The 27,552-nt window shown below is 51.9% G+C and overlaps 1 protein-coding gene across 11 annotated transcripts; it reads right to left on the bottom strand.

Annotated features, from left to right (window-relative positions):
* Positions 1–48: 48 nt before the first annotated feature.
* Positions 49–27,552, bottom strand: SH3GLB2 (SH3 domain containing GRB2 like, endophilin B2). 11 transcript variants are annotated; one of them, XM_067040570.1, is made up of 15 exons: positions 27,338–27,552; positions 27,259–27,267; positions 26,015–26,143; positions 22,839–22,980; positions 21,873–22,001; positions 7,031–7,164; positions 6,662–6,754; positions 5,249–5,260; positions 4,502–4,564; positions 2,810–2,833; positions 2,209–2,298; positions 1,769–1,869; positions 1,491–1,505; positions 1,126–1,366; positions 49–812 (listed from the first exon to the last, which is right to left on the bottom strand). In XM_067040570.1, exons 1-15 carry the CDS (start codon positions 27,398–27,400, stop codon positions 705–707), a joined length of 1,353 nt encoding a protein of 450 aa, XP_066896671.1. In that variant the 5' UTR covers positions 27,401–27,552; the 3' UTR covers positions 49–704. The 11 variants fall into 11 exon arrangements, with proteins under 11 accessions (XP_066896671.1, XP_066896662.1, XP_066896664.1 ...); XM_067040561.1 differs by lacking the exons at positions 26,015–26,143; positions 27,259–27,267 and adding an exon at positions 26,824–26,919 and having other exon boundaries at positions 27,338–27,551; XM_067040563.1 differs by lacking the exons at positions 1,491–1,505; positions 26,015–26,143; positions 27,259–27,267 and adding an exon at positions 26,824–26,919.

Raw genomic sequence — 27,552 nt, 5'->3', positions numbered from 1 at the left:
CCCCTTCCCACCTGTGAGGCCTGTGACCCGACCGGAGCCCAGGCAACATGCACACGAAGGATGGTTTATTATTTGTCACTGGCTAGAGAGCAAGCAGACAGGCAGAGTAAAAAGATCAGTTAAAAAGTGAGTGTGGAGAGGTGCAGGCTGCAGCCACCATACTTGGCTTGAGCTGTATGGGAGGGGAAGGGTAGCACCGGGGAGATGCCGCTCCATGGCCCAGGCCCACCTCTCCTGCCAGGCTCCCCTCTGCTCCAGCTCATCCAGAGGGGACGACATCCAGTCCTCAGGCCTGCCACACACCTGCCTGCCTTTCCCCCTTTGCTGCTTTTGGCAACTAAAAGGCAGGGGCTCCCTCCCCCAGGGTGCACCCCAGGGCTTCCTCAGGCCGTCTGCACTGACCCCCCCCCCGGGCCTAGGCCTCCCTCCTTAGCAGGAGCCGGGAGGGCTGGGGTGCTCAGGGATGCAGGCGGGGGCGGGGGCCGGGTCTCCAGAACCAGGTCAGAAGCAGGGCTGGGGGAGGGGCCGGGATCATTCAGCCTCCGGGGCCCCTCGCAGCTGGAGGACCGGGGGCAGGATGGGATGGGGTTCATTTCCCCCACCCTGAGCAGCTGGGTCACCAACAGACAAGACAAGTGGCAGGGCTGCACCCATCCTCTCCTGCCCAGGCCAGAAATGGGCAGGGGGCCTGGGAGGGCATCTGCTTAGCTAAGCAGTTCCAAGTAGGTGACAGGGACCTTGCCCTTCTTGTTGCCTCTCTCGCCAATGAGCCAGTCAGGGTCCATGCCAGGCAGGCTGTAGACAGTGATGAGCTGAAGAGGAGGGCGGAGAAGGAGGGTCACGCCCCGGCCAGGCAGAACTGGCCCCAGCCCGAAGAGGGGACAGACTTGCGGACACCTCCTGAGGCGGGCGCGCACCTCCTCAGCTGCTCTACACAGATCAGAGAGGCTGCTTCCTCAGAGCTGGAGCCGTCCCCGCCTACCCGACTGGCCCCAGCTCTACCCGCAGGGCCACTCGGAGGCTGGAAGCTCGCGGTGCAGGGTCTGCAGGCCCCACACCCCCAGCTCCAGTTTCCCGGTGCCCGCGAGCCGGCCCTCCCCCCATCCTCGTGGCCCCCAGGCCCACCTCGTCAGCCAGCAGGGCCAGCTCGCTGCTGTCGGCCGCCTCGTAGTCGTAGAGGACCCGGGCCTTCCGGGTCCCGCTGGCGGGAGGCGCCACCTCCTCCAGGCGCAGAGCGGCCTCTCCCGGAGGGGCCAGGCCGGCCACAGAGGGCCCCCCAGGCATAGTGGCCGCGGCGGTGGTGGGTGAGGTGCTGCTGAGGGGCGGGGAAGCGGGCTCTGTGGTGCCCACGAAGGTGCCTGGAAATCTGGAGAGGAGAGAGGGGGGCACACCTCGTCAGCCGGGAGCCACATCCCCCAGGGAGTCCCGTGTGCCCCGCCAAACGCCAGCTGGGTCCACGGCCGTGGAGGCGAGGAGATCCTGCTACTTACATGGCTCCCTGGGAGCTGGCGGCATGAAGGGAAGAGGGAAACGGGGAACGTGAGATGCTCCGCTGTCCCCGCCACCCCCCACCCCCCACAGTCTCGGGAAACCGCACCAGAGGTCCCCAAGGCCAGCCACCTCGCTGTCATTGTGCGAGGGTGCCCGGGCCCAGGGCGCGGTGCGATGTCCCACCACAGTCGGCAGCCCTCCACCCCGCCCTGGGTGTCACGGGGCTTTCCGAGCTTGGGGTGGGCGGGGCTGGGAGCCAGGGGACCCCGGTGGGCACCTGCCCAGCTGTTTCTGTAGGTCCAGCATGTGGCGGTAGCACTGGGCATAGTAAGTGGTCTGAGACTCAACGAACTCATGGAGGCAGCGAAGGTGGTTCACCTGCGGGGAAGACGCCCATGGCTGACGGGGGGGATGCGAGGGGCCAAAACATCCCATTCCCCATCCTGTCCTCTGCGGCCCCCGGCCCGGCATTCCGATGTCTTCTGCGCAGGCCACTTGCTCCCTGGGGTTGGAGGGAGGTACCCCCACTTTGGGACCTGCTCCACCGAGGCCAAATCCCATCCTTACAGACTGCGGGCTCAGGCGCCCCCTTCCCCACCTGCCTTCGAGATCCAGGTTCACTTGCTGCCTCAATATGGACTAGTTTCACGGGGACACGAGGGGCGGGCGGCACGAAGACGGTGGATGACACGAGGAGGAAACGGGGGCAGGACTCACGTGAGTGCTACTGATTCCCTCCAGCAGGAGCCGGGTCACCTCTGCCTGCCGGTCAAACTCTGTCTGGGCCACTCGGAGCTCCTGCTCAGCCTGGGAAGGGCGGGGCATGAGCGCCAGAACGAGAACCGCCCCCGCTTCCCTCCCACCAGCCTCCTCCCGCGCCCCTGAAGCCACCCAGGAGCGGCCTCCTCTTCCCTTCTGTGGCAGCTGTCACCTCCCCCCGGGGATGCAGACATCGGTGGCAGGAGTGCAGTCCCCAGCCCTGACTTCAGGCCTGAAGCCCCGCTCGGACCCCACCCCCTCCTGAGGCCCGTTCCCGGACAAGCAGACAGAGCCGCTCGGGCACCCTGCCTTGGCCTCCCATACTCATTCATTTGTGCATCTGACGCCACCGCCCATCAGGGACAAATCCAACCAACAGCTGCCCCCGGAGGGCCCACTGGGTGCAACAGGGCAGAGAGGAAGTGACAAGCCCTACCGCGGCCCCAGCGAGTGAGGGCAGAGCCCAGAACTAGACACAGGCCTGCCCCCCGACGGCAGCAGGTGAGCCTGGACACCCGCTGCCCACCCCCTGCGGCCTCTTCCCTGAGCCCCGACTCACCTTGTCCACCTCGTCATTCCAGAGCTGCGGAGACCACAACAGGACAGGTCAGCGGGGGAGGGAGGGGGGCACCGGTCAGCAGGGGAGGGGAGGACGGCTGAACCCCAGAGCCCAGGCCCTGCCCCAGCTCCCTGAGACCCCAACCTCTCCCCAACTCCCTCCCCACAGCCCAACGAGGAGCTGAGGCTGGGGTGAGGCCTGGTGTGAAAGGGGGGGCTCCGACATCATAGTCCGTCTAGTCCCACATGCCGCATGCGGGGAGGGGGGACGGCCAGCTGGTGAGTCCTCCTTGGGTCTCTCCTGCAGTGCCAGTCCCCAGGCTCTGACGGGGGTCTCGAGGGAGACGGAGCGTCCCGCACCCCACCCTGACACTTGGCTAAGGCTGGCGGGCTGGGAGGCAGGACTGCGTGACCCTGGACCAGTCACTGAACCTTTCTGTCCTTCGGCAGAGAAAGGCAGCCTCGTGCCCGAGTCACACTGGGGTTCAAAGGCACAAGGAAAGAACAGGGCCGTCTCCACCCTCCTGGGTAGTCCTCTTTCCACTCGGCCCAGGAAGGGGGGCGGGAAGTGTCATCCAGAGTCTAAAGAAGAAAGACCCCCCTCCCCCCACCATGGCTTAGGAGACCCGTTTCTCCTGCCCGCTGCTACCCTAAGATGTGACCTGAAATGCGGAAAGCAAAGCAAGGCCAGCCCTTGGACAGAGGCGTCCCACCTCAGTGCCATTTAGCAAATCACAACATGGGAAGCAACCTCCAGGTGGACACGTGGCGGAGACCCAGCCACAGGGGCCCGGCGGACTACACCGAGGTTCACGGCCCCGAGGACAAATGACTGCGCGCGGCGACACGCTTATGACAGACGGAGAAGAACCAGAGGGTCTCTGCGGAAGGCTGTCACCCGTGGGGGGGCGAGGGGGGGAGGAGGGGCAGAGAGAGAGAGGCGGAGAAAGACACAGCGGTGGTTCTGACGGGCACGATGGGATAGGTGTGATCGGCCTATTTCCCAAACTAAACAGTGAACACCACAAATCTCAACAGAGCTGGAGGAAGAGAGGACACCAAGACCTTCCGCCACCTTCCTGATCCAGCCCCGCCCACCCCACCTCCAGGGTCCCAGCCCCCGCCCCGCCCTCACGCTCAGCTTCAGGCCGGCTCCGGACTCGCTCGGTTCTCCAGCCTCCGGGCCTCGGGCCCAGGCGGCTCCTTCCCCCACCCGGCTGCGCCCTCCCCGTTCAGTCTCAAGCACTTCCACGACACCTAGCAGATGTGCTACGGAGGCGGCTGGATGGACAGCGCCGTCCCTGTCCCCCGTGACCCCGGGGCAGGCCAGGCCCAGACCTCCCCCCTCTCCTCCGGGCCGCATGGCCCGGCGCTCCGGGACCGTGAGTGTGGGAGGGGGCGGTGCCTGCTGTGGGGGGCTCGGGGATGGGCAGGCTGTCAGGTGCCCTGGAGGTGGGGCCGCTGACGCCCCAAGTGCACCGGGCTGTGCCGCGCAGTGGGCCAGGCTCACCTTCAGCGCTGGGCGGGGAGAAGCAAGGCCGGCCACACGGGCTCAGGGCACAGGGCAGAGGCGGGTGGACAGGACTTGCCTGCCCAGGGGCCCGGCCCCCGCCTCCCCCTCTGGCTCCAGTTCGCTGCACGCCAGGCCCGAGTGTGGGAGGTGGGGGGAGCGGGGCGGGGCGGGGGCGCTTACCGCGGAGGCGCTGGCCGAGAGAATGTAATTACGAGGTCTAGTCTGCTGAAAGTCAGGCACCGCCTGGCGGGGAACAGAGTTCACGGGAGGAGGGGGTCATGTGGGGCCGGGCCGGGAGGCCGCCCTAGACCCTCTCACGGGAGATGCCACGAGCCCCTGACCCCACGGACAGGACGGTACAGACAAATACAACACGGAGCCCCCCGACTTCTCCCCAAGCCAACCACCTGCAGAGGAGGCGGGCCGAGGCGAATCCAGACCAAGATTAAGGGGGTGGACACGCCTGCCATCAGGGCCCTTACCTGGGGCAAGCCACAGACGGGTCCAGCCCCTGGCCCGGCGGCCACGGCCCCTCCTCCGGGGCCCCAGCCTCACTCCGATGCCCCGGCTAGACCCACCGTCCTCCCAACAAAGCCCGCCCCGCCCAGCTCTCTCCGTCCAGAACCTCTGCACACCACGTCTCTCGCTCCTGCAGCAAGGACCAGGCCCCTCCCCACAACAAGGATGGACAGACGGATGCACAGATGGACACAGTGACAGGCTTTCAACATTTGCAAAAAGCTGACTCACAGGCTCCAATGCCTGGCGTCCCCCCGAAGCAGAGGCTACGCATGGTAGAGCCTCCAGTGGGGAGACCAGCTGCTTGCAAAACGACCCGAGGACGTCCCCGGCCGACCCGGCACTGTGGGCCCGAGGCCGAGATGGGCAAACCAGAAGCAGCACAGCACGTGGGACAGGTATACTCACATCTCCCTCACACTGAGCCAAGTTACCCAAAGCAGAACGGAAAGGAACAAAAACAAAGAGTTAGTGAGTCCACAGCGCAGGCGGGAGCAGGCCCCCGGGGTCCCGGCGGGAGGGACACACAACCCTGCCCTCTGGAAGGAGTCCTGATGCGCGCGCGCGTGTGTGTGTGTGTGTGAGTGTGTGTGTTGAGAGGGGTAGGAAGGACGGGGTGCACTGCTGGGCTGGAGTCCTCTGGGATGCTGTGTCTGGGCTGCCAGGTCGTCCCCCCAGCTCGGGGACGGGGTGTCCTGTCCAAGCCAAAGACTCTGGGCCAACCAACTGGAGGGGAGGTCGTGCCATCCCAGTAACTAAGGAAGGGCTCCCCAGCCTGGCTGATGTAGGAAGAGCTTGTCCTGGCCAAGTTACCCCAGACAGGTGGTCCACCCGAGTGGCGGGGAGACTCTCCTGTCCAGGTGACTTAGACAGACATAGGACATCCTGCCCAAGCCAACGAGACTCCAGTGGCTGAGCCCCTGCCTCCAGTCTGGACCCCACACAATTGGATGAGCCGGGACCCTGCCCACGGCTCTCGCCAGACGCCTCGCCCAGGCTCCGCGGCCCCAGGCGGCCACACTGAGGGAGGGGAACGCGAGGAGGGTTGGCGGCTGGAAGTCTCGGGGGTGCGGGGAGCTCGGGCCGGATGTTTCCACGGCGTGGCGTGCCCTGGACCCGACCCGGGGATTCCCTCCAAGGTGGCCTTTCGGGCGCTGTACCGCAAGCAGCCTGGCCACCCTCAGGCCCAGCTCTCCCAACCCTGGCCTAGCCCTGGTCAAAGTGTCCCACACTGTGTCCCATCGGCCTGGCTGAACAGGCCTCCGTGAGCCGAGAGTGAAGGGGGAGCAAAGACAGCCCAGGCCCTACCCAGTGCCGTGGGGCTCCCAGAGGGCCCCTCAGACACGGCCCTGGGCAGGCGGGCGGTCCAGCTCCGGGGCCCTCCGCACCGCCACGGGGGGGCCTGAGCACAGAGCACCGAGCAGCGCTGGAGCAGCAGGTGAGGGAGTTAGTAGGGGCGCCACGTCCAGGCAGAGCCGGGAACAGAGCCGAGCACCCAGGGAGGGCAGCGCAGGGGCATGCGAGAAGCCAACTGGCTGGCCGTCTGGGGAGGCTGCGGGCCGCCCTGAGCCCGGGTCGGGGCTCTGCTGGTCCGCCCACCCCATCGACGTCTGCCCTGGGTCCCAGGGCTCTGGGCCACCAGGGGTCTGTTGCAGGTGGGGCAGAGAGGCGTGACCTGAAGTGGTCAGCCCGGAGCAGCAGCCCCCAGCCAGGCCTCTCCAGGCAGGGCCAGGGGAGAACAGTCATGCCAAACACCAGGTCCCTTCACCCCCTCCTCGGCTCCAACCAGGGCCGGGGGCAGGAGGCCAGCAGGACACCTACCGTGGCTTTGGCTTCTGCGGCCTTGGCCTTCTTCAGCCGCGCTTTGCAGGCATCCAGGTCTAGACGCCGGTTATGGAGGAGCCGCCTCTCCTTCTGAGGGGGTGGGAACGGGGAACAGTGAGGCCTGGGGCAGCCCTGGGAGACCCCCGGCCCCGGCAGGCCCAGCCCCAGGACCATCTGGGCAAGACGGGGAAACCGAGGCCTGGACGGGGGGGAGTCATCCAGTCCAGGCCACTCAGTCCACAAGAGCCATGTCTGGGGAGGTCCCAGGAGTGCTGGGTCCCAGCATGGGAGGAGAGCCTGGGCTCAGCAGCTCTGGGGAGAGGGCTGCCACCGCTGCCAGGAAGCAAGCGGCCCCAGGCCCCTCACCGAAATCGTCTTCCAGTCCCCTTCCAGGAAGGTGCGCAGGGGCGTAAGGAAGTTGATGGAGGCCGTGTGGATAAAATCCCTCTCTGCGGCTCCCAGGCGCTTTTCTGCTTCTGCCACCTTGATCAGTGTCTTCCCTGAGAAACGAAGTGGAGGGGAGAGGAAAAGGGTCGGGCTCAGGCCGCTCTGACCCCCAGGAAGTAGGGGAGAGCTCAGTGAGAGATGTTCCGAGAGGCAAGAGCAGAATGGCTGGCCTGGGAAAATGTGGAAAATCTACACATCCAGATACCTGTCGACAAATAAATAGCGGGATGCCCCGAGAATGGAACGCTACACAGCCATTAAAAAGATGTGTGGTGGGGGGAACTTTCAGAATGACAGAGGAAGGAGCTCAGCAAATCCTCTCCCCCCAAAAGCAATAATAAAACTGGACACAGGGACTCCCCTGGTGATCCAGTGGTTAAGACTCCACGCTTCAACGGCAGGGGGTCCAGGTTCAATCCCTGGTCGGGGGACTAGATCCTGTATGCTGTGCAGTGCGGCCCAAAGGAAAAAAAAAAAAAAAAAAAAGAATATCCTTTTAAAAAAACCACAACTGGACAGAGTTCTCAAAAACAATGATTCTGGAGTCTGGAAATTAACCTAAGGCAAATAACAAATTGAGAAGCATTTATTCCAGAACTTTTGGACCTTGGTAAAAATAATGGAGCCTGTGGCTTTTTAGCCTGGGGGTACTCCCATCTCCTCCAGCTCTGTGGTGCTGTAGCTCTAGCAGGGTGGGCCAAGCCCTGAGGGGGCTGACTTGATTTGGGCTTGAACACAGAAAAACCCATGGGACAGGGTCACAAACAAGAGTGATCTCAATGGCAAATAATCAGGAAAGGCCAACATCACAGCTAACATGAAGCTGGAATACTGCTTGGAACAAGCAACAGACCTGCCGGAAGTTTAACAGGAGATCTGGGAAATGAAATAGTCATAGTGGGCCTTGATAAAATCCAGATGTTTCTGGTGGTCTGGAAGGCTATGCATGTGTATAGCACACTTGGGGGAGATGGGAGAGAACCCCAGCTATCAACTCATTCTTGGCTAGTGGGGGGCTTTGCACATTCACAAACTAAAAGCTGGGCAGACGTGTAAACTTTGAGTGTGTTCCCCAGCCCACTCAAAAATTTGTAAGTAAAGCCTTAATGGTGCAAGATGTTTAAGCACAACCTCTGATTAATCATTGGCTGACCACTAATATATGCTGAGCTGGAAGAAACCCCTAGGAAGCTAGGCTTAAAAATAAAAAGGATAATTTCAAAAGAAAAACAAGTAGAGACATCAGTAGCTGCATACTGCAGAGAACACAGACTCTAAACAATTAGCTCAGGCAAATCTCTAAAGAAACAAACAGCAGTAATAACTCAACAAAAACTATAAGACATGCAAAGAAATAGGAAAGTACGGACAGTACACAGGGAAAGAAAGCAATCAACAGACACCATCTCCAAGGAGGCCCAGATATTAGACCTAGCAGACAAAGACTTCTAAGCAGCTATTATAAATAAGTAAAAGAACAAAAATAAAACAAAACCCTGACGGTGGGGAGGGACAAATTAGGGTTATGGGATTAAACTACTATATATGTAATAGATAAGCAACAAGGATATAGGGGCTTCCCTGGTGGCGCAGTGCTTAAGAATACTCCTGACAATTCAGGGGACACAGGTTCAATCCCTGGTCCGGAAAGATCCCACATGCTGCGGAGCAACTATGCCCATGTGCCGCAACTACTGAGCCTGTGTTCTAGAGCCCACGAGCCACAACTACTGAGCCCACGTGCCACACTACTGAAGCCCACGTGCCTAGAGCCCATGCTCTGCAACAAGAGAAGCAACCTCGATAATAAGCCAGTGCACTGCAACAAAGAGTAGCCCCTCTCTCTGCAACTAGGGAAAGCCCACATGCAGCAACAGAGACCCAACACAGCCAAAAATAAATAAATGAATAAATTTATTTAAAAAAGAAAAAAAAAAAAAGAATCCACCTGCCAATGCAGGGGACACATGCTCGAACCCTGGTCTGGGAAGATCCCACATGCCACGGAACAACTAAGCCCGTGCACTACGAGTGAGCCTGCACTCTAGAGCCTGTGAGCCACAACTACTGAGCCTGCATGCCACAACTACCGAAGCCCACGCACCTAGAGCCAGTGCTCCACAACAAAGAGAAGCCACTGCAATGAGAAGCCCACACACTGCAATGAAGAGTAGCCCCCACTAGCTGCAACTAGAGAAAGCCCGTGCACAGCAATGAAGACCCAACACAGCCAAAAGTAAATTTAAAAAAAAAAGGATATACTGTATAGCACAAGGAATTATAGCCATTATCTTGTAATAACCTACAATGGAATATAATCTGCAAAAATACTGAATCACTATGCTGTACACCAGAAACTAACACATATTATAAACCAACTATACTTTAATTAAAAAATAAAAAACCTAATAGAAACAATGTTTAAAGATTTAAGGAAAGTATGATGACAATGACTTCTCAAATAAGGAATGTCAATAAAGAGATTAAAATTATTTAAAAAAATGAAAATTCTAGAGTTGAAAAGTATAATAACTGATAAGAAAAAGTCACTAGAAGGGTTCAACAGCAGATTTGAACAGGCTTCTTATCAGAAACAAGGGAGGCCAGATAGTGAGAGGATATATTCAAAGTGATGAAAGGAAAAAACTCTTATCCAAGAATTTTATATACAGCAAAACTGTCTTCCAAAAGTGAACACAGAAAAAGACATTCCCAGATAAACAAAGGCTAAAAGAATTCATTGCTGGCAGACCTGCCATAGAAGAAATACTTCAGGTTCAAGTGAAATGACACTAGATGGTAACCTGAATCTACATAAGGAAATACAGAGCACCAGTAAAGGTAATTATATAGGCACATATAAAAGACAATATAAATTGTTTTCTCTTAATTGATTTAAAAGACAACTACATAAAACAATAATTACAAAACTGTGTTGTTGAAATATAATATGTAGGACAATAATAGCACAAAGGAAGAGGGCGAGAAGGGAGTTATACTGGAGAAAAGTTTCTATATTTTACTGGAATTCAGTTAGTATTACTCCAAAATAGATTGTGTTAAGTTAAAATGCATATTGTGATTTAAATTGTAAAACCACTAAGAGGGACTTCCCTGGTGGTCCAGTGGGTAAGACTCCACTCTCCCAATGCAGGGGACATGGGTTCGATCCTTGGTCGGGGATCTAGATCCCGCATGCATGTCACAACTAAGAAACCCACATACTGCAACTAAAGATCCTACATGCTGCAATGAAGATCCTGAATGCTGCAACTAAGACCTGGCGCAGCCAAAATAAATATAAATAAATATTTTTTAAAAACCACTAAGAAAGATTTTTAAAGTAAAAAAAAAAAGCAACAAAGAAATTAGAATATTATACTAGAAAATATCTATTTAACTCAAAAGAAGGCAGTAACAGAGGATCAAACAAAAAACACCTGAGGGCTTCCCTGGTGGAGCAGTGGTTGAGAGTCCGCCTGCTGATGCAGGGGACACGGGTTTGCGCCCCGGTCCAGGAAGATCCCACATGCCGCGGAGCAGCTAGGCCCGTGAGCCATGGCCGCTGAGCCTGCGCGTCCGGAGCCTGTGCTCCGCAATGGGAGAGGCCACAACAAGTGAGAGGCCCACGTACCGCAAAAAAAAAACCCAAAATTAAAAAAAAAAAAAACACCTGAGATACAGGGAGACAATAACGAAATGGCAATCCGACAACATCAACAATTACATTAAATGTAAATGGATTAAACACTCCAATCAAAAGGCAAAGACTGTCAGATTGGATTTTTTTTTTTTAAAGATTCAAATATATGCTCTCTATAAGAGACATATTTTAGATTTAAAGACATAAATATGGTGAAAATAAAAGGACAGAAAAAGATATATGCCCCTGTTTGCATATAACAATATGAAATAGGAGTGACCATAAGAGAACAGGAGTGGCCATACTACTACCAGACAAGCAGACTTTAAGACCAAAAAATGTTAACTAGAGACAAAGAGTAGCATTTTACAATGATAGAAGGGTCATTTCATCAGGGAGCTATACAATTATAAACATACAGACCTAACAACACAGCTCCAAAATACATGAAGCAAACACTGACAGAATAAAGACAGAAATAGACAGTTCAACAGAAATAGTTGGAGACTTTAATACTCTCAATAAAGGATGGGACAATAAGACAAAATCAACAAGGATATAGAAGATAAACAACACTATCAACCAAGATGGCCTGACAACACTACCCTACAACATAACGTACAATTTCTAAGTGAACATGAAACATCCTCCAGTAGACCATACACTACAGGCCATAAACTAGTCTTAATACATTTAAAAGGATTAAAATCACGCGAAGTATGTTTTCTCACCACAGCGACATTAAATTAGAAATCAACAACAGAAGGAAACTTGGAAAATCCATAAATATCAGGAAATTAAACACCACCCTGCTGGTGGGATGTAAAATCACACAGCCACTTTGGAAAACAGTTTGGCAATTTCTTAAAAGGTTAAACACAGGGAATTCCCTGGTGGTCCAGTGGTTAGGACTCTGCATTTTCACTGCCAAGGGCCAGGGTTCAATCCCTGGTTGTGGAACTAAGATCCTGAAAGCCGCACAGCACAGCCGAAAATAAAATTAAATTTTAAAAAAATGTTAAACATAAATTTACCATATGACTCAGCAATTCCACTCCTAGGTATATACCCAGTAGAAGTGAAGACATATATCCTCACAAAAGTTCACATGCAACTGTTTAAAGCAAAACAACCCAAATGTCTCTCAAATGGTAAGTGGACAGAGAAAATGAGATCAGCCCATACAGTGGAACACTCTTCAACAGTAAGAAGGAATAAAATCCTAAAACACATTATAACATGGATGAACCTCAAAGACAAAGAAGCCACATGCAAAAAACAATATATCGCTTGATTCCATTTATATGAAATATTCAGAAAAGGCAAATTTATAGAGACAAAACTACATTGGGATTTCCTTGGTGGCCCAGTGGTTAAGAATCCACCTTCCAGGGCTTCCCTGGTGGCGCAGTGGTTGTGAATCCGCCTGCCAATGCAGGGGACACGGGTTTGTGCCCTGGTCCGGGAAGATCCCACATGCTGCGGAGTGGCTGGGCCTGTGAGCCAGTGCGTCCAGAGCCTGTGCTCCGCAACGGGAGAGGCCACAACAGTGAGAGGCCCACGTACCACAAAAAAAAAAAAAAAAAAAAAAAAAAAAGAATCCACCTTCCAATGCAGGGGACTTGGGTTCGATCCCTGGTCGGGGAACTAAGATCCCACATGCTGCGGGGCAACTAAGCCTGTGTGCCGCAACCACTGAGCCCGCGCACTCTAGAGCCCACGTGCCACAACTAGAGAGCTCACATGCCACAACTACTGAGCTCACATGCTCTGGAGCCTGTATGCCACTCTAGAGAGAAGCCTGTGTGCTGCAATGAAAGATCCCGCATGCAGCCAAATAAATAAATAAATTTATAAAAAACAACAACAATGAAAAATAACAAAGCCACATTAGTTGTCTGGGGGTGGGAGTGGGACTGACTATAAGTAGACACAAGTTACTTTTTTGCAGGTGATGGAAATGTTCTTTAAATTGGATTGGGGGAGTCACCCAAGTCCAGAAAGCACAGAAAGTTCCATACAGGATAAACCCAAGGAGAAATATGCCAAGACACATAGTAGTCAAACTGACAAAAATAAAGACAGAGAAATATTAAAAGCAACAGGGGAAAAGCAACAAATAACATACAAGGGACTCCCCGTAAGACTATCAGCTGATTTTTCAGCAGAAACTCTACAGGCCAGACGGGAGTGGCACAATATATTTAAAGTGATGAAAGGGAAGAACCTACAAACAAGAATACTCTACCCAGTAAGGCTCTCGTTCAGATTTGATGAAGAAATCAAAAGCTTTACAGAAAGCAAAAGCTAAAAGAATTCAGCACCACCAAACCAGCTTTACAATAAATGCTAAAGGAACTTCCCTAAGCAATAAAGAAAAGGCCACAACTAGAAACAAGAAAATTATGAAATAGGAAAGCTCACCAGCAAAGGTGAACATACAGTAAAGGTAGGAAATCATCCACACACAAACGTGATATCAAAACCAGTAATTGTGTGAGAAGGAGAGGACAAGTGCAGGGTATCTGAAATGCATTTGAAATTAAGATATCAACAACTTAAAACAATCATGTAGATAGATATACAGACTGCTATATCAAAACCTCATGGTAACTGCAAATGAAAAATTTATAACAGATACACACATGAAAAAGAAAAAGGATTCCAAACACAACACTAAAGATAGTCATCAGCGACTTCCCCAGTGGTCCAGTGGTAAATAATCCACCTTCCAATGGAGGGGACACAGGTTCAATCCCTGGTGGGGAACTAATATCCTACATGCCGCGGGGCAACTAAGCCTGCACGCCACAACTACCGAGCTCACACACCTCAATGAGAGAGCCTGCGTGCTGCAAACTACACAGCCCATGCACTCTGCAGCCTGTGTGCCACAACTACAGAGCCCATGTGCCCAGGAGCCCGCGTGCCACAACTAGAGAGAAGCCCACGTGCCGCAACGAAGAGCCCGTGTGCCACACTGAAAGATCCTTTGTGCTGCAACTAAGACCTGACACAACCAAATAAATAAATAAATAATTTAAAAAACGTTTAAGCCATCTATCCTAAACCCTTAAAAAATAAATAGTCATCAAATCACAAGAAAAGAGGAAAGGAAGAAAAAAGACCTACAAAAACAAATCCAAAACAATTAACAAAATGGCAATAAGGGATTTCCCTGGTGGCACAGTGGTTAAGAATCTGCCTGCCAATGCAGGCGACATGGGTTTCAGCCCTGGTCCGGGAAGATCCCACATGCCATGGAGCAACTAAGCCCGTGTACCACAACTACTGAGCCTGTACTCTAGAGCCTGTGCTCTAGAGCCTGTGAGCCACAACTACTGAGCCTGAGAGCCACAATGACTGAAGTCCGTGAGCCTAGAGCCTGTGCTCCACAAGAGAAGCCACTGCAACGAGAAGCCTGCTCACCGCAACAAAGAGCAGCCGCCTCTCGCTGCAACTAGAGAAAGCCCGCACACAGCAACAAAGACCCAACACAGCCAATAAATAAATTAATAAATTAAAATAAATAAATGTATAAAAAATGGCAATAAGAACATATACATCGATGATTACCTTAAATGTAAACAGACTAAATGCTCCAACCAAAAGATACAGATTGGCTGAATGGATACAAAAACAAGACCCATATATATGTTGTCTACAAGAGACCCATTTCATTTTTTTTTTTTTTGGTTGTGCTGTGCAGCATGTGCGATCTTAGTTCCCTGACCAGGGATCGAACATGCACCCCCTGCACTGGAAGCACAGAGTCGGAACCATTGGACAGCCAGGGAAGTCCCAGACAAAACAGACTTTAAAATAAAGACTGTTATAAGAGACAAAGGAGGACACTACATAATGATCAAGGGATCAATCCAAGCAGAAGATATAGCAATTATAAATATATATGCACCCAACACAGAAGAACCTCGATATATAAGGCAAATGTTAACAGATGTAAAAAGAGAAAAAATCGACAGTAAACAATAATATGGGTCTACTTTAACACCACATCAATGAACAGTTCATCCAGACAGAAAATCAATAAGAAAACACAGGCCTTAAATGACACATTAGACCAGATGGACTTAATTGTTATTTATAGAGTTTTCCATCCGAAAGCAGCAGAATACACATTCTTTTCAAGTGTACATGGGACATTCTCCAGGATAGATCACATGCTGGACCACAAAGCAAGTTTTGGTAAATTTAAAAAAACTGAAATCATATCAAGTATCTTTTTTGACCACAATGCTATGAGATTAACAATCAAGTCCAAGAAAAAAACTGCAAAAAACATAAACACGTGGAGGGTAAACAATGTGCTACTAAACAACCAATGGCTCACCAAAGAAATTAAAGATGAGGGACTTCCCTGGTGGTCCAGTGATTAAGACTCTGCACTCCCAATGCAGGGGGCCCAGGTTTGATACCTGGTCAGGGAACTAGATCCCGCATGCTGCAACTAAAGGAGCCTGCATGTTGCAACTAAAAGATCCCACATGCCGCAAATAGGACCTAGCGCAGACAAATAAATAAATAAAATAATTAATTAAAAAAAGAAATCAAAGATGAAATTTAAAAATACCTAGAGGGAGGGCTTCCCTGGTGGCGCAGTGGTTGAGAGTCCGTCTGCCGATGCAGGGGACACGGATTCATGCCCCGGTCAGGGAAGATCCCATATGCCGCGAAGCGGCTGGGCCCATGAGCCATGGCCGCTGAGCCTGCGCGTCCGGAGCCTGTGCTCCACAACGGGAGAGGCCACAGCAGCGAGAGGCCCACGTACCAAAAAAAAAAAAAAAAAAAACCTAGAGGGAAGTGAAAATGAAAACACTATGCCAAAACCTATGGGACAGAGCAAAAGCAGTTCTAAGAGGGGAGTTTATAGTGATACAAGCTTACCTCAGGAAACAAGAAAAATCTCAAATAAACAACCAAACCTTACACCTAAAGCAACTAGAAAATGAAGAACAAACAAACCTAAAGTTAGTAGGAAAGAAATCATAAAGAACAAAGCATAAATAAATAAATTAGAGACTAAGAAAACAACAGAAAAGATTGATGAAACTAAAAGCTAGTTCTTTGAAAAGATAAACAAAATTGATAAATCTTTAGCCAGGCTTATCAAGAAAAAAAGAGAGAGGACCCAAATCAGTAATATTAAAAGTGAAAAGGAAGAAGCTGCAACCAACACCACAGAAGTACAAAGGACTGTAAGAAACTACTACAAGCAACTATATGCTACTAAAATGGACAACCTAGAAGAAATGTACAAATTCTTAAAAAGGTACAATCTCTCAAGACTGAACCAGGAAGAAACAGGAAGTATGAACAGAACAATTACAAGTACTGAAATACAATTTATGATTTAAAAACTTCCAACAAACAAAAGTCCAGGACCAGATGGCTTCACAGGAAAATTCTATCAAATGTTTAAAGAAGAGTTAACACCTATCCTTCTGAAACTATTCCAAAAATTGCAGAGGCAGGAACCAAACTCATTCTACAAGACCACCATCACCCTGATACCAAATTCAGACAAAGATACCACACAAAAAAGAAAATTACAGGCCAGTATCACTGAAGAACATAGACGCAAAAATCCTCAACAAAATACTAGGAAATTGAATCCGACAATACATTAAAAGAATCATACACCATTACCAAGTGGGATTTTTCTTACTTTCTTTTTAAAAAATATTTATTTATTTATATTGGCTGCGCCAGGTCTTAGTTGCAGCACATGGGCTCTTAGTTGCGACGTGTGGGCTCCTTAGTTGTGGTGTACGGACTTCTTAGTTGCAGCACATGGGCTCTTAGTTGCGACGTGTGGGCTCCTTAGTTGTGGTGTACGGACTTCTTAGTTGCAGCATGCAGACTCTTAGTTGCAGCATACATGCAGGATCTAGTTCCTTGACCAGGGATCGAAACTGGACACCCTGCATTGGGAGCATGGAGTCTTACCCACTGGACCACCAGGGAAGTCCCTGTAAGGATTTTTCAGTGTCCGTAAAACAATCAGTGTGATACACCACATTAACAAATTGAAGAATAAAAACCATATGATCATCTCAATAGATGAAGAAAAAGCTTTTGATAAAATTCAACATCCGTGGGTTTCCCTGGTGGCGCAGTGATTGAGAATCCGCCTGCCGATGCAGGGGACTCGGGTTCGTGCCCCGGTCTGGGAAGATCCCACATGCCACGGAGCGGCTGGGCCTGTGAGCCATGGCCGCTGAGCCTGCGCTTCCAGAGCCTGTGCTCCGCAACAGGAGAGGCCACAACAGTGAGAGGCCCGTGTAACCACAAAAAAAAAAAAAAAAAAAAAAAAAATTCAACATCCGTTTACGATAAAAACCCTCCAGAAAGTGGGCATAGAGGGAACTTACCTCAACATACTAAAGGCCATATATGACAAACCCACAGCTAACATCATACTCAATGGTGACAAGCTGAAAGCATTTCCTCTAAGATCAGGAACAAGACAAAAAATGTCTACTCATGCTGCTTTTATTTAACATAGTTTTGGAAGTCCTAGCCACAGCAATCAGAGAAGAAAAAAATATAAAAGAATCCAAATTGGAAAAGAAGAAGTAAAACTCTCACTGTTTGCAGATGACATGACACTGTACATAGACAATCCTAAAGATGCCACCAGAAAACTACTAGAGCTCATCAGTGAATTAGATAAAGTTGCAGGATACAAAATTAATACATAGAAATCCGTTGCATGTCTATAGACTAACAATGAAAGACCAGAGAGAGAAATTTAAAAGAATAAAAATACCTAGGAATAAAACTACCTAAGGAGGACTTCCCTGGTGGCGCAGTGGTTAGGAATCCGCCTGCTAAAGCAGGGGACATGGGTTCGAGCTCTGGTCCAGGAAGATCCCACATGCCACGGAACAATGAAGCCTGTGCGCCATAACTGCTGAGCCTGCGCTCTGGAGCCCACGAGCCACAACTACTGAGCCCACGTGCCACAACTAACAAAGCCCGCACGCCTGGAGCCCGTGCTCCACATCAAGAGAAGCCATCACAATGAAGAGCAGCCACAACTAGAGAAAGCCTGTGCACAACAGCGAAGACCCAATGCAGCCAAAAAAAAAAAAAAAAGATAAATAAATTTATTTTAAAAAAAAATTACCTACGGAAGCAAAAGAACTGTACTCTGAAAATTATAAAATGCTGATGAAAGAAACGGAAGATGAGGGAATTCCCTGGTGGTCCAATGGTTAGGGACTAAGATCCCACAAGCTGCGTGGCACAGCCAAAAAAAAAAAAAAACCCCAAAGATAACACAAACAGATGGAAAGATACACCAAAAAAAAACCTGCCAAAGATGACACAAACAGATGGAAAGATATACTGCGTTCTTGGATTGGAAGAATCAGTATTCTCAAAATGACTATACTATCCAAGGCAATCTACAGATTCAGTGCAGTCCTTATCAAATTACCAATGGCATTTTTCACAGAACTAGAACAAAAAATTTTTAAATTTGTATGGAAACACAAAAGACCCTGAATAGCCAAAGCAATCTTGAGAAAGAAAAATGGAGCTGGAGAAATCAGGTTCCCTGACTTCAGACTATACTACAAAGCTACAGTAATCAAAACAGTATGGTACTGGCACAAAACCAGAAATATAGATCAATGGAACAGGACAGAAAGCCTAGAAATAAACCCATGCACCTACGGTCAATTACTCTACGACAATAGAGGCAAGAATATACAATGGAGGGCTTCCCTGGTGGCGCAGTGGTTGACACAGTCTGCCTGCCGATGCAGGGGACACGGGTTCATGCCCTGGTTGGGGAAGATCCCACATGCCACAGAGCGGCTGGGCCCGTGAGACATGGCTGCTGAGCCTGTGCGTCTGGAGCCTGTGCTCCGCAACGGGAGAGGCCACAACGGTGAGAGGCCTGCGTACCGCCAAAAAAAGAATACACAATAGAGAAAAGACAATCTCTTCAATAAATGGTGCTGAGCAAACTGGACAGCTAAATTAAAAGAATGATATTAGAAATTCTCTAACACCATGCACAAAAATAAACTCAAAATGGATTAAAGACCTAAATGTAGACCAGACACTATAAAACTCCTAGAGGGGGCAGGGACATATACACACTACCAAATGTAAATTAGATAGCTAGTGGGAAGCTGCCGCATAGCACAGGGAGTTCACCTCTGTGCTTTGTGACCACCTAGAGGGGTGGGATAGGGAGGGTGGGAGGGAGGGTGATGCAAGAGGGAAGAGATATGGGAACATATGTATATGTATAACTGATTCACTTTGTTGTAAAGGAGAAACTAACACACTATTGTAAAACAGTTATACTCAAATAAAGATGTTAAAAAAATAAAAAAATAAAATAAATACTTATTTCTAACGTTAAAAAAAAAAACAAAAAAAAACACAAAACTCCTACAGGGGGACTTCCCTGGTGGCACAGTGGTTAAGAATCTGCCTGCCAATGCAGGAGACATAGGTTCGAGCCCTGGTGTGGGAAGATCCCACATGCTGTGGAGCAACTAAGCCCACATGCCACAGCTACTGAGCCTGTGCTCTAGGGCCCACAAGCCACAACTACTGAGCCTGTGTGCCACAACTACTGAAGCCTGCATGCCTAGAGCCCATGCTCCGCAACAAGAGAAGCCACTGCAATGACAAGCCTGTGCACCGGAAGGAAGAGTGGCCCCCGCTCGCCACAACTGGAGAAAGCCTGCACACAACAACGAAGACCCAATGCAGCCAAAAATAAATATAAAAAACAAACAAACAAAAACTCCTAGAGGAAAACATAGGCAGGACACTCTTTGACATAAATTGCAGCAGTATCTTTTTGGATCCGTCTCTTAAAGTAATGGAAACAAGAACAAAACTAAACAAATGGGTATTAAACTTAAAAGCTTTTGTATAGCAAAGGAAACCAAACGAAAAGACAACCTACAAGATAGGAGAAAATATTTGCAAATGATGCAACTGACAAGGGATTAATCTCCAAAATACACAAACAGCTCATACAGCTCAACATCAAAAAAACAAGCAACCCAATCAAAAAATGGGCAGAAGATCTAAATAGACACTTCTCCAACGAAGACATATAGATGGCCAAAAGGCACACGAAAAGATGCTCAACATCACTAATTTTTACAGAAATGCAAATCAAAACTACAGTGAGGGGGCTTCCCTGGTGGCACAGTGGTTGAGAGTCCGCCTGCTGATGCAGGGGACACGGGTTTGTGCCCCGGTCCGGGAGGATCCCACATGCTGCGGAGCGGCTAGGCGCGTGAGCCATGGCTGCCTGAGCCTGCACATCCGGAGCCTGTGCTCTGCAACAGGAGGGGCCGCAACAGTGAAAGGCCCGAGTACTGCAAAAAAAACCCAAAAAACAAAAAAAAACTACAGTGAGGTATCTCCTCACACCAGTCAGAATGACCATCATCAAAAAGTCTACATATAATAAATCCTGGAGAGGGTGTGGAGAGAAGGGAACCCTCCTACACGGTTGGTGGAAATGTAAACTGGTGCAGCCACAATGGAGAACAGTATGGAGATTCCTTTAAAAAGTAAAAACAGAGCTACCATATGATCCTGCAATCCCATTCCTGGGCATATATCCAGAGAAAACCATAACTGGAAAAGCTATATGCACCCCAATGTTCATTGCAGCACTATTCGCAATAGCCAAGACACTGAAGCAACCTAGATGTCGATCAACAGGTGAATGGATAAAGAAAATGTGGTATATAACTACAGTGGAATATTACTCAGCCATAAAAAAAGAATGAAATAATGCCATTTACAGCAACATGGACACAACCAGAGATTATCATACTAAGTGAAGTTAAGCCAGACAGAGAAACACAAATATCATATGATACCACATATATGTGGAATCTTAAAAAATGACACAAATGAACTAATTTACAAGACAGAAACAGACTCACAGACACAGAAAACAAACTTATGGTTACCAAAGGGGCAAGGGCGGGTGGGAAGAGGGATAAATTAGGAGGTTGGGATTAACATATACACACTACTGTATATAAAATAGATAAACAACAACACCCACTGTATAGCACTGGGAACTACACTCAATATTTTGTAATAACCTAAAAGTGAAAAAATTTGAAAAGGAATATATATATATGTGTGTGTATAACTGAATCACTGTGCTGTACACTTGAAACTAACACGATATTGTAAATCAACTATACTTCAATTTAAAAATTAATTAAATAAAATTTTAAAAATACATAAATTGGATTGGGGGATGTTTGTTCAATTCTGTAAATTCACTAAAAATCATCAAAGTACACACTTAAAACAGGTGTACTTTACAGTGTATAAATTGTATCTAGATAAAACTTAAAAAATAAAAAATAGGGGCTTCCCTGGTGGCGCAGTGGTTGAGAGTCCGCCTGCCGATGCAGGGGACATGGGTTTGTGCCCCGGTCCGGGAGGATCCCACATGCCGCAGAGCAGCTGGGCCCGTGAGCCATGGCCGCTGAGCCTGCACGTCCGGAGTCTGTGCTCCGCAGCGGGAGAGGCCACGACGGTGAGAGGCCCGCGTACCACAAAATAAATAAATAAATAAATAAATAAATGTAAAAAAATTTTTAAATAAATAAATAATAAAGATTGAGGTGACTCTGTAAGTGCTGTGAACAGATTATCTGTAGTGCAATGCCAAGTTTAAAAATCAGGTTGCAGAACAGTACACATAATATGATCCCATTAAAAAACGCACACACACACACACAAAAACGCACACAAACCAAAACTGGGTAAGGGAGGTTTCTATTTTTTTTGTTTGTTTTTCGGCTGCACTGTGCAGCACGCAGGATCTTAGTTCCCCGACCAGGGATCAAACCCGTGCCCCATGCACTGGGAGCGCAGAGTCTTAACCACTGGACCACCAGGGAAGTCCCGGGAGGCTTCTGTTTTTTACTCTAGTTTCATCTCCATGGATTGAGGTGTTTACAAGCAGAATGAATCCAGGTATCATGCGTGCAAATTAAAAAACAGAGAAAGGAAGGAGAGAAGGGAGGGAAGAAGATTCGCGCCAGAGACCGTGACCCCCGACCCTGGCTGTGGGGACTGGCTCACCGTAGGGCGTGGTGGGCCCCAGCTCACTGGCCGCCTCTGCCATGTACTGAGCCAGCAGTTCCCCGTTGGTGACCCTCGAGGGCACCTTCCTGTCCAGCTTCTCATACAGGAACTCCTCCACTCGGGCACCTGCGGGGAGACAGCAGCCAAAGTCACAGGGCTCTTCGGTAGGAGCCCAAGGATGAAAGCCGTGGTGAGAGAAACAGACCCAGACCAGGGCCTGCCCACAGGGGCGCCCAGCCTGGTGACTTCCAGAATACTCTCTTGCTGATTCTCAACTGTGTGAGACTGGCGCTCGACCCCGCGAAGCCCTCACTCTAGAGAGGAAGAAGCCACGGCTCAGACACATGAAACGCCTGCCTGAGGTCACACAGCTGTGGGTGACAGGCCTGAAGGCAACTGCCGCCCCCTCCCGCCCCCCAACTTCTCCCTCATTACAGTATGGATTTACAGGGCATAACACACACGTGAGCAATGCCCTGGCCTGGCCCCGCAAAGCTCTCAGCACACTCACTCAGCTAACGGCAGACACACAGGTCGACAAGTCTCACGACCCCAGGCCAGCCCTCTCTTCCCACAGGTTCTCCTGCAGCTGCATTTGCCTGCACCACGCTGCGAGTGGCTCTCAGCAAGTCCTCTTTCCTCCCGGAGCCTCGCTGCCTTCCCTCCAGTGACCTGGCTCCCGTTCCTCCTGCCTCTTCTCCCAACTGTGTTTTAGTTTCCAGGCATTTCTTCAATGCCTCTGTGCGAAACTTAGCATTTCCACTGTCCCAGAGAGCACATCCTGGAGCCCAACACTGAGTCTGCTGTTTTCTTTAAGTGGGACCCCCAAAACAGCAGCCTTAAGCCCCAAGAGTCTAACCCAAATCCCACCTGCCGCCCAGGCCCACCTGCACAGTCTCAGCAGCTGGGGCTCCTGCCCGCAGCTTCCCGCCCCGAGCCCGGGGCCGGCCCGTGTCCACTCACTGGGGTTGGGTTGCAGCAACACCTCTGTCTGCCTCAGGATTTTCTCCGTCCAGTTCTTGGTGCTGTCTGCCCGGGCCAGAAGGTTCTCAAACTGGGCATCAAGCTCGGTCTTCTCGGCCTGGCCGAATTTCTCCTCTGTGAACTGTGGGGGGAGCACCAGGGTGGAGGGCTGAGAAAGGGGGATGGGAGGAGCACCCCTGCCCCACCCATCTACCCCTCCCACCTGGCTGGAACTCAGGCCCCAGGGTCAAGAAACTTGCTCTGCCCCTGACCTGCTCTGTGACCTTGATCAAGGTGCAACCCTGCCCTGGGCCTCAGTTTGTTCCTCTGGCTGGAACTCGGGCCCCATGGTCAAGAAACTTGCTCTGCCCCTGACCTGCTCTGTGACCTTGATCAAGGTGCAACCCTGCCCTGGGCCTCAGTTTGTTCCTCTGTGAAGTGAGGTGGTGGGACCAGAGTTTGGGGACCATGGCTCCTCGTGGAAATCCAATGAGAGATACAGACTCCCTCTCCCCCAAAAAGCACATTTGTACAAATTCAGACATACAACTTAGGGTGTAAGGAACCCTTGGGAGCCTATCACTAAGGGTCCTCCCAGCCTGACTCTGAAGGAAAGCACTTGGTAACAAGTGCTCAGGGAAAAAAAGGGGCACAGAGCAAGGTCTGGAGTTATCAGGATGTTCCGGGGGCAGCTGGGAGCCATGGGAAGGGGATACCAAGGGAGGGAGTCAGAGGAACCCAGGTTCCGGAAACAGAGGGACTTGATTCAAGTCTCGGTCTGATGAGCTGTGAGACCTTGGGCAAGTGGCTTTGCCTCTCCGAGCATCAGTTTCCTAAGCTGAAGATGGTGATAATAAGTAATAGCATCGCCCTCATAGGTTGTAAGAATGAAATTAAAAAGATGTGGATAAGACACGAAGGCTAGGATCTGGCAGGCAGTCAGTGTTCAGTGTAAGTGCTGATGCTGTTAAGAGCTGATGCACAGAGAGATGTCTGGGAAGGAAGGGGAGTGTGGGGGGAGGATGGCCACACGGCTGGCCTCCGGTTGCCTGGAGTGGTAGACGGGGAACAACGCCAGCTCATCGGAGACAACTGCTGGACACGCCCAGGGCCCAGAAAGCTCGGCAGCCCCGCCCCGAGGCCAGGAAAGGACCAGGATGTCACAAGGGTCCCCCTTCAGAGCTGGCAGAAACCATGGGGGCCACCTAAGAAAAACCAGAAACCGGCCCAAGTCCTGGCCTCTCTGATCTCAAAGGCCCTGTCCAGCCAAGGGGAGGTCACAGGCAAACAGCAAAGGTGTGAAGACCTGCAGGAGTAAGATCAGCCCTGACAACTACAGACACTGCCCTCAGGCCGGCCAAGCTTCCCATTTCACAGAAGATGCCGCTGAGACTGAGGAGGAGGCAGGCTGTGCCGGAGTCACAGAGGCTGGGGGTCTGCAGGCCCTTCCCAGATGACTAGGCAGTGGCGAGGCATCCAGAGGCCAAGGACAGGTCCAGCTGCAAGGGGCAGGAGGCACCACCGGTGGTCAGGCTGCTCCGTCGGGCTGCTCCAGCTCGGCAGCCATCAATTATGCATGGGGGCTTGGGTTTCCCTCTGCAGAGCTGGGTGGGCCAGGGTTAGAGTCTGCGGCTCCTCACCTGGGAACCAGCTGCTCCTGGCCTCCTCCCGGTCTCCCAACTCCTCTTCTTCCTCACATTCCCCAAGCCGGGGCCTCCCGCAGCCAGGCCCTGAACAGGCCTCACCTCACCCAGACCCTTCAGGGGTTAGCATTACCCCATTTTGCAGATGAGAAAATCGAGGGTCAGAAGCAAAGTCACCTCTCTGGTCCTCAGTTTCCCCCCAGAGGATGGGGATAACAGGACCTATCTCACAGAATATTTGGAAGGTGCTTCGTTTCGTGGTCAGCACACAGTACAGGCCTGATAAACTTTAGGTGGCGTCATCACCATCATTAATAAAAGGTCTCCCTCAGGTCCCTCCTTGGCTCTCAGGAGCCACCTAGGGGCATCCTTACCCTGATGGCACCAGCCAGTCTGATTCAGGTGATTGTGTCACCCTCAGTGTGCACCTCAGCATCTTCCCTTCTTACCAAGGTTAATGGCAGCACTCCCCGCCGTGCCACCTGGCCACCCGTCCCTCACAACACACGCCCACTCAGGTTCAATGTCCTTCCGGGCTCTCCCAACATCTCGGGCATCCTTCCCACGCTCACCGCTGCCTGCCTGGCTCAGATGAGAACGATGCCACAGCCTCCCTGGCTTTTATTACCATTACTCCTACCACTGCTGTTAGTAATACTGCAATTACTACCAACAGCATTAGTACTAGCACTTCCACTACCCACTTCCACCGCCACTGGCATCTTACCCAAACATGCCTTAGCTTTTCCTATCTGGGTGCCCTTAGCTGGGCTGTTCCCATCACCTGGACCAACTCGGCAAACCCCTCCTGACCTTCAAGGCACAGTTCGGGGACTGAGAAGCCATCCTAGAATCTCCCATGCAAAAGGGATCTGGCCTCCGGATTCTTAACCCAGGGCCAAGGTCCAGTTCCCTACCGGATGGGGATGAGGTGAGGCTCCTAAAAGTGTCCTCGGCACATGGAGGGGCTGAGCGCTTACCCAGCATGTCGTGCGTAGGTAGGTGGCACCTACGCAGAGGAGCTGCCCACACATTAATAATAAACCACACCCCGTCCCTCCTGGCTGACTCCTACTCCAGGGCAGACTGGCCTCAGGAGGGTCCCGAGTGTGCTCTCCTGCCCAGGTCACATTTCAAGCCCTTCTCTCTTCTGGCTGCCATCCTGCCCCATCCCTGCCAAGAGGAAGGGCCCAGGCTTCAGAGGCTGCTCCCTGCAAGATGGCAGCAGCAGGGGGTAGGCGTGCAGGGCCAGAGAAAGCCTCTATTTATAAAGCTCCCAGGTCCCTCCTCCACCCTGGAGGCGGGGGCCTGGGCGCTGGCTCCCACTCCAATATGGGCGAACCAGTGGGCCTGCCTGCCCGCCCCAGGAGAAAAGAGGCCACAGGGACCAAGCTTCCCCATACCCCCAGGCTCTGCAGGCCTGGCCAGGTCAGGTGCTAGGGCCCCAAAGTAGCAGGAAACTGGCAGATCAGGTTCTTCCCAGATGTGGGAGATAAAGTGGTTGCCATACCAACACTGGGGAGAATTCCTTACCTTCTGGATGGACAGGGGCTGGCCAATGAACTCCAGGCTGCTAGCATCCCCACTAGGGCTGGGGCCCCCGGCAGGGCTTGGAACACGGAGCAGCAAACCCTCTCTGGGGCACAAATCCTCAACGGGACACTACTTTCTAGTAAACATGGGCATGTGGGCTTCCAAGAGACCGTCTGGGGCTGGGCTCCTCCAGAGAATCAACAACCAGGGCAAGGACAAACAACAGAATCTGTTCCCAGAGCGCTGTGACGGGCCAAGCCCCAAGGCTGCAGCCACCCTGGGAGGCACACTGGTGCGACCCCTGATTGACAGAAGGGAACACGGAGGCTCCGAGACTTGCCTAATGTCACATGCTGCAAAGCTGCAGTACTAACCACGTTACACCAAGAATGACTTGCCTTTAGTGAGGATGTTCACGTGGAGTGCCCGGGACACTCACATCCACGCTGGGAGGGAGGGACTGCTAAGGCCATTTTTCAGACTGAAAAACTGTGGCCCTGAGAGGTGAGGCCCCTCGTCTTCAAAGTCACAAGAGGGGGGCATCCACACCCACAGCTGACTCCCGGTCTTCACCATTATTACACTCAGCTGCTTCTGTTTTTTTCCCTTGTCCCCAAATGGATAGAACTTGTTCTAATCCCAGCATCACCCACTGTACAGCTTCCCAAGGAGGGCACCCAGCCGGCCCCCGGGGCCTGGGGAAATAAGAGAAACAGGCCTCCCACGGAGCAGAAAGGAAATAACCCCAGCCCTCCTGGCTTCCGGACTGACTAGCCAAGCGTGTAAAAGAGACCTGAGAGAATCAGTACCACGAGTCCATTGCACAGGTGCGGAGACTGAGGCTCAGAGAAGGGGTCAGGGCGGGTGCACGAGTCCTTAGGCCTGGAACTCAGGCCTCCAAACGCCTGCCGGGAGTCAGAGTCACTGCTGGGCAAGGGCAAGGAGACAGGAACCGCCTGGGGCCCTCTGCCCTCCTCAGCGGAGCCCCCCACGGGGGCGAGGCGGGCGCCAGGACAGCGGGACTACCCGGCCGGAGGGTCGAAATGGTGGAGGCTGACACCTCCCCCGCGGCAGCAGCGCCGAGGCAGGCCCGGCTCACTCCCCGGGCCTGAGCCACGCTGAGGGTGCGGCCAGTGTGGCCGGCCGCCCCGGGCTCTTTCTCTCTACTGGGCACCGCAGAAGGAGGAGGGGCGGGCGGGGGGGCGGCTAGGGCGACTCCGCAGCGGGGAAGGAGAGGCGGCCGCGAGGGCCTTCTCCCGCGGCCCCGGGCTCTGCTACAGGGGTGCCCGCCGGCCGCCCGGGGCCCAGGGTGCACGGCCTCACCTGCACGGCCCGGGTGAAGAAGATGCCCGCGTCCGAAGCCAGCTTCTTCATGTTGAAGTCCATGGCGCTCCCCACGGCCGGCCGCGTCCGGCCCGAGCGCCGCCCGGCAGCCCCCGGCCCGCCGCCGCCAGCCCTCACCGCGCCCACCTGCTGCCGGTGCTCTGGCCCTTAGCGCGCGCGCCTGGCCCAGACGCAGCCGCCTCCGTCGAGCTTGC

This window comes from Kogia breviceps, chromosome 8 (assembly GCF_026419965.1).
Source record: "Kogia breviceps isolate mKogBre1 chromosome 8, mKogBre1 haplotype 1, whole genome shotgun sequence".
Classification (NCBI taxonomy): Eukaryota; Metazoa; Chordata; class Mammalia; order Artiodactyla; family Physeteridae; genus Kogia; species Kogia breviceps.
This window is presented reverse-complemented; position numbering and strand designations above follow the sequence as displayed.

Bases quoted from the DNA above. Each gene is read 5' to 3' on its own strand.
- SH3GLB2 (XM_067040570.1), bottom strand. From the start codon at position 27,400: ATGGACTTCAACATGAAGAAGCTGGCTTCGGACGCGGGCATCTTCTTC. The intron at 6,755-7,030 runs GTGAGGGGCCTG...CCACCCCCTCAG, and splicing joins GGGACTGGAAGACGATTTCG to AAGGAGAGGCGGCTCCTCCA. The intron at 2,834-4,501 runs GTAAGCGCCCCC...TGGTCTCCGCAG, and splicing joins TCTCGGCCAGCGCCTCCGCG to CTCTGGAATGACGAGGTGGA.